Raw genomic sequence first — 12,840 nt, forward strand, 5'->3', positions numbered from 1 at the left:
AATCGCGCTATATTTCCTTTCAACATTGGTCTGCAAATATAACCATACTTTGCATTGTTAGCGTTCCTTTGAATGTCAGTTGTAAACCGCACAGAATTTAATTTATTGTTATAACGGCAAAAACCAAGAATCTGATAATAATGTAATCCCACACGAATAAAATCATAGTCGTTCAATTCTTGTTCAGATGTCAGAAATGTTGAATCAAGGATCAGACTTTTTCATGCATATTTTTCCAATACCCTCTCGTCAATAAAATCTCTAGAATGAGGAGATAAACCTATTTCTTCCATTGCAACATCTCTTACCCAATGAGGAACATTGTCATCTTCATCCAAACCAGGACATACAAAGAATAAGTCAACAAAATCAGTTTCTTTTATTGGAGTTGCCAGTTTCCCTTATTCAAAAGTACACGAATTGCCTTCATAAAAAAGACCAGTCATATCCGAGGCCAAAAAACGCCAAGGTGTCACTATAACAACATCACCTGCAGAGTTGAATGTCGAAATAGTCGAGCTTTTGAAGGTTTTACAAGCATGTTTCAAAGTTGAAATTTTAGAAAAGTGCTGTTGATTTTTTTGTCTTTTTTTCATGATCAACAGCCTCGCCTCTAAACATTGACGAGTACTTACATGCAAAAGCATGTTGGCTAACATTATCAATATGGATTGTCCTTGTGTGTGGATTTGATGGGTTTGATTTTAAAGTGTTTGAATCTCTTATTTTCTTGACAACATTCTTCTCCAGGTTTAATACAACATAATTGAGAATGTGCTTGTCTAAATAAGAGCAAACCATCATAAGCTGTTTGTTTTTTTCCTTCTTTAATCTTGATATCTTTATCCTGGAGGTTTGTATCGTATGCTTCGTATGCTTTCCTATCTTTGAGTGTGGGCGTTATGAAAATCTGTTGTTTTTTAAACCAAAATATGCTTACGCAGCAAAACAAAAATAAACGCTGACAAGGCAAAAAAATATAGATACGGGTAATTTGCAGAACGGATATGTTTTCGACGGGAAAATGTGCGTGATACTTCCAAACTGAGATCGCAGTGTAGGTCCCTAACTCGACAAACAAAATCTGGTGTCCTATATAACTAACAAGATAAATAAATCATACGACCTTTTAAATTTTCTTCAAACATTAAAAAATCAGTACCATATGTCCAAAAATTAATTATTAATGTTATACAAAGGAACAAAGGATAATTTCCGATTAACTTTTACTTTGGAGTTCTTCTATAAAGCTTGGTTTCCACTGCGTGATAACGTGTGATAGTGTGTGACAGAAAGCCTGTATAGAACACACTATCACAAAAGTAATTTTTATCTCACAGTGGAAACGTCCTAAAATAATTTTATCACATGTTATCACACTGTGACAACGTGTGATAGTGTGTTCTTGGATTGAAATTATTTCAATCCAAGAACACAAAAATTTGTGAGATAACGTGTGACAAGGAAAGATCAAAAGGCGCCCCGAAACACCTGACGCATGTTACGTCAAATTCGTTCGTAGAAGTTGTTTATTTTTTCGTTTTGAGAGCACGAACACAAGAAATAAGAAGTTTATGTGAGGATTTTTCTCTCTTTTTCTTTCTGTGTGTTGAAGCAAGTTCCTTGGTTGATTAGTTGAAGTTAAGATTGTTGGACTTTTATTACCAGAAGAAGAGCAGTTGTCTGAAACTGTAAAATTTCACACTTGTCTGTATGACAAAAAAGCAAAAGGGTACAAGGAGAAGGATGCAGTCGCAAATGCGTGGGCAAATATCGCTGAGCAGTTAGAGTTTGTTGAAAACGGTCAGTTTTACTATCATTATTAGTCTGAATGTTATGTATTCCTTTATACTTTTCATTAATACAAAATATTTTTTTATCATCAGGAGAGAAGGCATTATCACTGTTCACTGTCCTAAAGAAGAAGTACCTTCGAAAGAAAAAGGAATGGAGGAACGTCAATAGATCAGGCACTGAGCGAACACCAATGTTTGTCAAAGCAGAGAAGGGCATCAAGGAGTACTCTTTCATGAATTGGATTGACAGCTTCGTACAGCCATGAAATGGACGCACAAATATCGGGAAAAACAAAGCAAACGATCCTCCAGAGAAAGGGACTCAGGAAGACACGCAGGAAAACACACAGGAAGACACGCAGGAAAACACGCAGGAAAACACACAGGAAGACACGCAGGAAAACACGCAGGAAGAATCACAGGACGTCGATGGTGATAACGAGGGAAGTGAAGCTGGCAGTGATGACGACAGTCTATTTGGGGAGGATGAGGAAGAGATAGAGTCTGATAAAGAATCCATTGTTTATCCAAAACCGGATGATTCGAATACCGGAACTAACAAAACGACAAGCAAAGCAAAAGCAAGTAAAGGAAAACGTGCCGCATCAACGTCAACTAAGGATAACAACAAGAAATCAAAAAAGGTAGCCCAGGGTGCTACAAATTAAGTATTCATTGAGGAAATGGAGTTATCGGTGATGTCAAAGATGAACAGAAAGTTAAACGAAAAGGAAAATATCAAGCAAGGAGTCGATAGTGAAGATGCGTTCTGCAAAGCACTTTCTCTAGAACTGAAACATCTTCCTATGCTAGTAAGGTGAATTGCTAAACAAGACATCAGATGGCCGTGATGAGCCATCAAATGCAATCAAATCATCAATATAACCAATCACCTAACCCCCTGCAGCAACTCAACCAGACCCCGTCATCGATCAATCCTCAACCATTCCCCATGCCACCAACAAATAATGATATGCAACCCATCAATCTACACCAAATGCAGCCTATTCCCCGCACACCATCCAGTACTTCACCATCCCAGGCATCCCCCTTTGCCACCCCAACTGCTGGCATGCATCATCTTTCCTCCCCAGCTAATACCACTATTTGGAACACAGGGGTTTAAAAATATACAAACTACAAAAGATGAATAAACTGAACATTTTCATGTTTATTTTGCCACTTTGAGTATATTTTCTTTGTATGATAATTATACTAGTAGCACAGTTTATATTCGTTTAAAAAATCTCAATAAATGCTAAAAAGATGATTCAGTTCAAGTTCCTTGATTCTAAACAGCATAATGTGATGTTCTTCTAACATAAGCAACTTGCCAGGGCACACTACCTTCTTCACTGTTAACGTGGGTTTTAAGCTTTTCTCTAATTTCGAGGGCTGTCTTGGTGAATCTTGATCCGTGGAGTGTAGTAAGATTTCTTAGTGCTCCATTTTCGCCTTCCACGCCATTTCGCCAGGTACCGTCAACAATGTTTCCGCTAGAATCTTCCGAATCAGCAAATCCTGCTGGGACATATCCAGCATTATTTGTGAGGCGAAGATAGTTGTGCAGTGATAGACAAGCCAATGTGTAGCTTTCAACATTCTTAACCGACGCTTTGATTGGTCTAAGGAAAATCCGCCATCGTTGTGACAGAATACCAAAAGCATTCTCAATGCAGCGACGGCCCCTGGAATGGCGGTAGTTGTAAATCCTCTCCTCCTCCGAAGCTCCTGCTCCAGGGTACGGCCTCATTAGCCAGCTTTTTAGGGGGAAAATCTCGTCACCAAGCAAGAAATAAGGAACATTTTCTTCCGAGGAAGGATGGATCTTCGATGGGTCAGGGAGATTCATTTCTGCGCCATCAAACATTTCCCCCATCAGCGAGGATGATAAAACTCCACTATCGTTATTACTTCCATATTGTCCAAGGTCAACGAGGGTGAAGCAATAGTTAGCATCACAAACAGCCATTAGAACAATGCTAAAGAAACCTTTATAATTGTAATACTGTGATCCAGTGAGTCGGGGACACTCGATCCTGATGTGTTTTCCGTCGATGCATCCGATAGTATGTGGCATATTTCACATTTCTTCAAACTCTTTCGAAATCTTCATCCATTCTTCCTTAGATTCTGGTGCTGCTAAATACTTATCCTTCAATACTTGGTAAATTGCCTCGGACGTTTCTGCAACTATCTTGCTCACGGTAGGTCTTCCCATTCTGAACGAAAAGCTTAGGGATTGTTGGGAATCACCAGTTGCCAAAAAGCGAAGTGTTAAAGCCTCTTCCGGGGGAATCGGTGCTCTCATGTTGGTTCTTCTCTTTGTAATGAGAGGGGATACCAGCTCCAGCAAATGTTGAAAGCGTTCTGGTGACATTCGGAAATATCTGAAGAATAAAACAAATCAAATGATCTTTATTTTTTAATATACTTTACAACAGTTGTAAAATCATAGAATCAATCTGAATCATTCAGGAACAAAGGCTGGCTAAATTGTTTTCAAAATTCTGTCGTAATATAAGTACATGTAAATGACATTATATTATATACCTGAAAAAGTATTCACGATCTCCATGTCGAAGCTCCTGCACAAGTTGATGATACTCTCCGTATTCTGATCGTAGAAGAAAGATATCTCGAACCCAAAATCTTGGTGATCGACGACGTTTTTTCTGTTTTCTCTTGTTTCTCCTTCTTCTCCTCCTAATCATAATGATTAAATTCGCCATCTCCATCAATTCATCGTCACTATCACTTTCGCTTGAATCAGATTCTTCGTCGAAATAACTTTCATTAAAACCTTGAATCTCCATGTTTATTGCACACACATACACGTACGTACAAAGTCTCTCTTATCATAAAATATAATTCTTAACTCTCGTTTTTTCATCCATTATTATAGAAGTATATTTCGCAGGTCTATTGACCTCTATGAAACAATCTCATTTAAATTTACAGTTTATCTTTATAATGTAACAAAGTTCTAACTTCTAGGCACAAGGGCCTCTGGAACTGGTCGTGATTATTCTTATTGTACAAGTACTTTTTTCATATAAAGTCGAGTTCTTGGGCTTCCACGGACTTTCCACTGGAAGCTGTCATCGTTCTTCTTCATATTTCGTTCTTTTGCCTTATGGCACCATTCCTTAAGGAGGTTTCGTTCGTTTTTTGACAGATCGTCTGTTGCTTTAAATTCGTAACGTAATTCGTCTTGAATTGCAGATCCCCTTTAGCACCTTTTCTTTATCTTTTCAATGGACGGTAATGTTTTTTCTCTTCGTTTTCAAGTGTTAGGGTACCGATTCTTTCTGATTTTTTTTACCTTGATTTCTCCTATATTTAGTTTTGAAATTACATGTTTTGCTATGTAGTCGATATCTTTCTTATCCGCTATCTCTTTCGTGTCTTCCGTAGTTTCATATAGATGATGTATCATGAGATTACACGAAGTCGCTTCAATCCATTTTTTATCCTTATTTTCTTTTTCAAGGAAACGCTTTATCGTTTTCGTTTGCGACTCAAGATGTTTCTTTGTTATTTCTGAATAACTTGATTTTTCACAAGCAATTTCATTCACAGACGAAGATTTCTTGTTTGCGATTTTATTTATTTTGCCTTCCAGCACGTCAATTTTTTTATTGAAGGTGTTTTCAATTTCTGCGACTGCTTTATTCACATTGTTAGTTGACACTTCAGCCTTCAAATTTGAAATGTCCTCCCGTTGTGCTTTTATTATGTTCTCACATGCATCGATATCTTTTTGTAAATCTCCAACAGACTTGAAGTTCAATTTCTTTTTCAATTCTGGTGTTATGATCACACAGCTCATGCATTGATAGCTTCTAGATTTGTGTTGAAGATAAAGCTGGATTTGACGTTCGCATTTCTTGCATTGTAAAGTGTCCTTTTTATTTGTGTTTGCATGGATGAGGCAGCTTGATGGGGTACAATAACCAATTTCCTCGGATTTTCGTTCGTATATGTTTCCAGTTATTTCCGCCATATTGTGCACATTTTTTGCTGCTCTCGCGATGCGACTGTGAAACGGATATGCCAGGTGTAATTGTAGTAAACAAAATCTTATCTCAAGTTGTTTATCACACACTATCACACGTTGTCACACGTTATCACACAGTGGAAACCAAGCTTAAAAGACACTAAAATCAAATCTGATGAACTATAAGATATTATAAAACTACTTGAGACCACCCAAATATTTTCAGCTTTTGGTATAAAATTCGTCCGTGTGATAACCAAACAGTTTTTTATCAATGCATACAATAAAACTTGAGATTCTTGAATGTTTGCCAATAAGATTTCTCATAACATAGCAAGGGAAGTGAGATGTCTTGTATTAAACCAAATGACGAGTGATTTTTATAAAAGTTCTCTCCTAATTCTCGTTCTCGACGATGTACGTCCTTGAATTTTCAACTCGACAATCATTACATCTTCCTTCTCAAATTGGAAACATTTAAAGCTTGACGATAATCAAGAAAGTATCCAAATTGTTTTGCTCTTGAAAAAATGTTGTTCTTTAACCATTATTACAAGCATACATTTCCATCATGGAACTCCTTTCCTCTGCTATTCTTTTCCATGCATCGAAACAAAGACATAGAAAAAGACTGAATGTTATCAATCTGATTAATCCAATGATGATCCAATGACTTTAAAAATATATACAGCAGAAAAATATGCTTAAGTTATACCAAAAATAAAAAAATCACTATAATATAAAAAATGACGATATAAATATCATATAAAATACTATTGTATATAAATACGTACTAGTTATCACATGACTTTTCGTGCAATACGAGAAATATTTTACGAGTTCCGAGATATATCTATCTGCTGTATATATTTTTAAAGCATCATTATAAAGGAATTTTATACAACATCTTCAGTCTTATTTTTGATATATTTTTTACTTAAATCTGTAATGATTATTAACATTCTTATAGAAAAAATCGAGTTGTTAGATGTAACATACAAACATTTTTCTTTAAGGAATGATGGCCATTTTGAGAAAAGCTTGTAAATTTCCAGTCATTTTACAAAGTAGAGATTGATTTTGCGAATTTTAAAGGATTTAAAATAAATTGCTTGACTACCATATCTAGATTTTAAACGAGCTCTCTATTACTTTCATTATTAAGGTCTTAGCTGTCCGAGTTATTATTTTTAGGAAATTCGCAATTTAAGTTTTGGAGTCCTATTTTTTGGCAATTTACTATTGAAGAACCGCCCCCTTCCTTATAATTAGGTTGGTATCTTAGAAAAACTCTTGTCTATGTCCACCCAGCGTAGCTTTTGAAAATTCCCTTCCCAGCCCGGTCCTTCCAGAACCCCTATAGGTAATAGAATAAGACGACTGTGCAATAATTTTTAAGCAATATATTTCAGGAAAATTTAGATGTTTCTCTCAAGACTTCAATGCAACTACTGTTAGGAAAAATATCAGAAATTATTTTATTTACTGTTAACTCAGCCAATAATTCTATAGGCAACTTTAAGCATATTTTGAGCCTGATTCATTATCTTTTGTAAGCATCCTCGAAAAATTTATGTTAGGATATAAGCATCCCTCAAGCACTTCCCAGCTTTATTAAGCTTTCGACCTAAGCATTTCTGAGCCTGTTTTCGGATTTTTGTATGCTTATAAAAAAAAAACATGTACACAAATATATAAAAAAAACATGCATACACACACCACAAACCCGAAGTCCCAGACTTGTGACTGGTAAGTGACTTTCCACGTGTTTAAGGGCCCACACTCAGTCGCCTTCGGAAAACATAACAGAAAAAGGAACCGATCAGCAGCTTCCAAACAAATAACAAAATACAGTACAAAAGGGCAAAAAGACACACTGTACCAACTATCCCACATACACTACAGGTGAAACAAACATTTTTTTTTTAATTTAAATCTCTTTTATCACCACTAGAGATTTGGTATAATACTTACATCAAAAAAAATTTACAACTAAATAAAAACTATGTTTAAAATAAAATACAGATAAATGTTTGAACTGCAATGGTTCATAAGGTAAAATCACAAAATATATTTCGAACATTCACGTCCATCATCAGTTAAAAAGTAAGCTACAAGCAAAATGTTCAGTTATTTCTAAAAAATTGAAAAAAATCATAAAATCACATGGCAGTATAAAACAAGTATTAAAAGAGAAAAGGAAACAATTAAGTCATAAAATTGTGCATGTACATGTAAAAACAATGTAATCATCAAAAATAGATACATATACCCAAGGCTATCATTAATAGCGACAATGGAATAAATAGTATTCAAATCTTAATGAGCAGCTGTCTGCTTTTAAACTCATCCTTGGTGTTGAGGTCTGGTTTTATTTCCCTAATAAATAGTGCCTCAATTGTCAATAAGTGTACTTCTCCTTTGATTGTAGAGCCTAAAATTTCAAGGTCCTCAAATTCAGGTTTTCGTTTACAACATCTCATGAAATGCATCCTTACTGGCCCTTCCTTTCTATTTCTGTGTTCTTTAAAGCGGGTGATCACGTGTCGAGCAGTTTGCCCAACATAGCAAGAATTACATCTTGGACAAGAAATTTTATAAATCACTCCACTTTTCAGTTCTCTTTTGATAGAAGGTTTAAGGCTAGGAAGGGTTGTTTTGAGCTTTCTAAGTGTGACCACTGGTTGTACTGGTGCTCCACACTTGTGAAGATGGTTAATAAAGTTATCAGTCACTTTACCACGATATTCCACGAAGAACTTTACTTTAGCTTGCTTTTGTTCTGGCTCCTGGTTTGACGTTAACAATTGCTCGTTTTCTTTTGAAATGATTTTCTCGATGGTTGAAGAAATGATTGGGTCATAAAATTCTGGTGGATACTGGTTCTTCTCTAACATCGACTTAGCCCTTTGAAGGCTTTCATGAAAGTGGCGCCAGTGACTGCAAGCTCTGTATATTCTGTGGACAATACCAGATACTACATTCCGTTTGTATCGTTTCGGTGACAACGCGTGGAAGTTCATCATAAGCCCGGTATCTGTCGGTTTGCAGTACCATGTTGACTCAAGGGAGTTTCCTTTGTGTATGATACATACGTTTAGGAAAGGTAGCTTACCATCCTCTTCAATCTCCAACGTGAATTTCAAATTCTTGTGGACTTTCTCATCGTCGTTAACGTCAATCAACTTTTGATCAATGTGTTGTCGTTTAATTGATCTTAGAATATCGTCCATGTAACGCTCGAAAATTTTCGCGTCATCTTTGATAAATTCTTCGAATTTGGACAACCATATATTGGCCAGACAAGGGGCTGGTTGGGAACCCATGGCTAAGCCATCCACTTGTTTGTACGGTCCATCATGAGTTAGCAACATAACGTCAGTTGTCGCAAGTTTGGTTAGTGTGATAAATGTTTCTTTGTCAACAGGAGGCATTTTTACATTCCCAGAATAGAGTAGGTCAGCTGCATCTTGGATCGCTTCGTTGACGGGTACGTTGGTGTACAGCGATTTCACATCAAACGAGATCATGACTTCGTCCTCATCTAACTCGATATCAAAATAAAATAAAATATACATGTTCTCGTATTTATTTGAAAAGAAATGCATAAATAACGGCACCTGATGTTAAAAATATCCTGGATCACTTCGTTATGGAGGAGAGACCGCGATATCATCAGGGCCTACCAGAGATAAAGAAGCGGCCTTGCCTCCAAAAGACCTAAAGTGAACCCCATAAAGATATGAAACTCTATAGACTAAGAATGGATCAGAGGCCCGTTATAGATATAAACTGTGAATCGAAAAAAATAGGAAGAAAACTACACGGATGGCTACCCCTATGTCCATAGAATAAGTAATTTAGTATCTCAGAAGTAAATAAATCCGCGACGGGAGGACCGCACAGGGAAAAGAAAAGTAGGAAATGAATAACTCCGATGCTAATGCTAATTCTTTAGACATGAATAAAAAAACACACAAACACAATTTGAAAATATGTAAAAATTCTTCGACGGTTTTCCCATACTTCCCAGTCCGGAAACCTGGAAAAACATTTGACAACTTGCTTCTTCAAGAAAACGTTTAAAGCTCCCTGGTTTCGCATTCGAATGAAAAGCTCTGTAGGAGTCAGATCTTCAAACATGAGTGTGCTACGTGCTATCCGTAAATTTCTGAAAAGATGGATCAATAAAAAATGGTTTTGAAATGGAATAGACTGTTAGACACCACCACAGACAAAAGATAGTAAAAAGATGTGTTTAGTGAAAGTATAAAACACGTGCAATAATATAAAATAAGTTTCTGATATATGTTTGTATATCAGTGTTTAGATGAATTTGGTTTGTTTTGGTTTTATCCAGACTCTTGGTTCAGCCTCACTCTCATGTCTATATAAGGCCTCAGTTTCTTCACATGGCCCTTTTTCAGTTCTTCATTTCTTAGTGCTGACTGCTGTATTTTTGCTGTTTTCTGCTCAACTTTACTGTTCTGCTATTACCTTCAATATGCTTGCTGAAAGATTATGCTTTGCTATTTTAATGTTCCTGACAACACCTCCTGGTACTCCTCCACCTAATGAGAACAATATCACACGAAAAAAGAAATGCCCTGGCTGCCAGAGAAACCACGATGATCATATCCAAGCAAGAATTGACAGGGACCACAGTCACCATCTTCTTCTCCTTTGTCACGAACTCCTACAACTAGCCCGCGATCTGCTAGTCGTACAGCTGCCATCCAACAACGTAAACAAACGTCAGAGGAAAACCCTGGCTTGCCGTTGTCTGTACATGATGAGCAAATGAGTCAGTATCGCCGCCATTTACAGTTTTTGAAACAACAGGAAAATGAACTTTTAGATTCCATTAGAGCTGAACAAGAGAATCAGGAGGAAAATGATTTACGAGACGAGATCAAACGTCAGACAGAGAAACTTGACCGACTAAAAGCTTCAAGAAGTCATTCATCTCGCTCCGCCATTCCGCCATTCGCTACTCAAAACGCCATTCCCTCAGGGGAAAACCGCGCTCAGTCAAACTTTTTAAATGACAATATGTCTACTTTGCTTCACCGTCCGCTACTTGCTTCTGCTCCGCTCGCTTCTCAACATCAACCACAACAAACCCAATCTCAATCTCATTCTGCTGGTCATGCACTTGGTTTTGCTGCTTCACTTTCGTCGTTAAATTCTGGCTCGAATTCTCAAGAATCCCATCGCCCAGTCACCCAGAACGAACTCTTTTTAAGACCGACACGAACCAACGACGTCACGAGAGGTAAAGCCTTACGAATTGTTGACTTTGTTTCTCGCATTCGTCCTGCAGAAGATGAAAAAGTTTTGTCTTATGATAACAACTGTAAGCTTGCCTTAATTTTACAGGACTCCAAAACTTTCCAATGTTACCGTAGAACAGTTTAATATTGCTAATCTTCGTATTTTTTATGAATTACTTTTTTCTGGGAAGCTCTCTACCCTTCTTCATGTAACCTCTCCTATGCGATTAAGGTCTTAGAGCTGGCGACTAAGTACACATGGCAATCGGTGTTGCAATATGACGATGAATTTCGGATTTTGCAACACACATATGGGTTCTCATGGAGTACTGACCATAGTCACCTACATGAGGTTGTTCTCATACCTCGCTGGGCTGCAAAGGCCAGGGTACCTCTTGACTCCATTGCAATCATGGGTGATTGGAAGTCTGATGCAATGTACCTCTATTTACATATGCCCCTGTCCCATCGCTTGCACGCCTAGTCTACACAATAGACAGATCCAGGCTTTTAGGCCTTACTCTTGGTCTATAGGCACTGCTATAGGCGACCACTAGTGACCCCCACCGGGAATTGCTTATTAATAGGTTTAAACATAATAGACAACATTCACAAAAGATGTTTATCAATAGAGATTTTAAATAAAAGAATGTTTAAAACACAGCTGATTGGCTTAGGTTTCGAAACTCTCTATTGTTTCATTAAAACCTCAGTGCGCATGCGATTTATCTGGAGAATTTCAATATTCAAAACAAGAGCAGTGCTCATAGCCCGAAGAATAGGAGTATTTTTGCTCCTCCGCCCACCCCAGCATCTAGGGAGCTTCCTTTTTTAGCAATTTCTTTTTATTTTAAAGCCTTGTTTATTTATACCTGCCTTTTAGTACTATTACTCCTGTTTTGTCATTTTAAGCCATATACTGAATATTGTTTACATGTACTATTTGCTGTATACTGTTTTTTGTCATTTTGTCACTTTTGCTGTATTATAACTATATGTGTTTGTATTGTGTTTTCTTTACGCGTATCTGTGTATTCATTTATTTTATTCTAGTTTTTATTCCTGTACATATTTGCCATGCCATTGTCTTCATTTCAAGAACTGAAAATACCATGTAGATCACGTGTGCCTTCCTGCCTAGTCCCCCTTTCGACCACTTGTGTTTAAACCAGTAAAAACCACGGATCCAGCCGAAGAAACTAAAATACCAATGAGAAAAGAAGTATACTTTCTACCAGACAAAGTTGCCACACCTTTGACACGTTTCTGCCACAACGTTGAAGAATGCATACTAGAAGAGAAGGAACTGGGATTTGATTGCCACTATCCAACCCTGTGGCTCTCACACACATTTTACAGTTCAAAGAACTAGGATATATGTATAAGAATTGCGAAGCGTTCCAGGCAGGTCACTCGATTCGCAAGTTGCAAGCAAAATATTTATAGGGTCGTGGAGGGTGTCTATCTAAAAAATCCTACATTACTAAAAGTTGGGGAAAAGTTGACAAAAAGAACGACAAAAAAAAACAAAACAAAAACTACACTTTGTTGGTAGTTGGTATAAGTCTTTCGTAAAAAGACTTGATGGCTTCTTTCAAAAGCAAACGGAAGGTTCTTTAATAGTTTCCAGTGCATTTCCCCAAGGACAAACCATTAGATATGGGCGTTGAATAAGTTCCCGTCGTGCAATCTCCACAACATCACAGATTTTGCTACTTTTGACGTGGGTACGACATTTGCATCCATTGAGGAAGTCTAAGGATTCTTCGTC

General features: G+C 37.1%; 2 protein-coding genes across 2 annotated transcripts; both read right to left on the reverse strand.

Annotated features, from left to right (window-relative positions):
• Nucleotides 1-3,087: 3,087 nt before the first annotated feature.
• On the reverse strand, nt 3,088-3,876 carry LOC136801471 (putative nuclease HARBI1). The gene has a single exon (XM_067058117.1). It carries the CDS (start codon nt 3,874-3,876, stop codon nt 3,088-3,090), a length of 789 nt encoding a protein of 262 aa, XP_066914218.1.
• Nucleotides 3,877-8,108: 4,232 nt separating this feature from the next.
• On the reverse strand, nt 8,109-9,374 carry LOC136801475 (uncharacterized). The gene has a single exon (XM_067058123.1). The coding sequence runs from the start codon at nt 9,372-9,374 to the stop codon at nt 8,109-8,111; it is 1,266 nt and encodes a 421-aa protein (XP_066914224.1).
• Nucleotides 9,375-12,840: the final 3,466 nt, after the last annotated feature.

Source organism: Clytia hemisphaerica, unplaced genomic scaffold, assembly GCF_902728285.1.
Source record: "Clytia hemisphaerica strain Z4C2 unplaced genomic scaffold, Clytia hemisphaerica genome assembly, whole genome shotgun sequence".
Lineage (NCBI taxonomy): Eukaryota > Metazoa > Cnidaria > Hydrozoa > Leptothecata > Clytiidae > Clytia > Clytia hemisphaerica.

Bases quoted from the DNA above. Each gene is read 5' to 3' on its own strand.
- LOC136801475 (XM_067058123.1), bottom strand. From the start codon at position 9,374: ATGTATATTTTATTTTATTTTGATATCGAGTTAGATGAGGACGAAGTC.
- LOC136801471 (XM_067058117.1), bottom strand. From the start codon at position 3,876: ATGCCACATACTATCGGATGCATCGACGGAAAACACATCAGGATCGAG.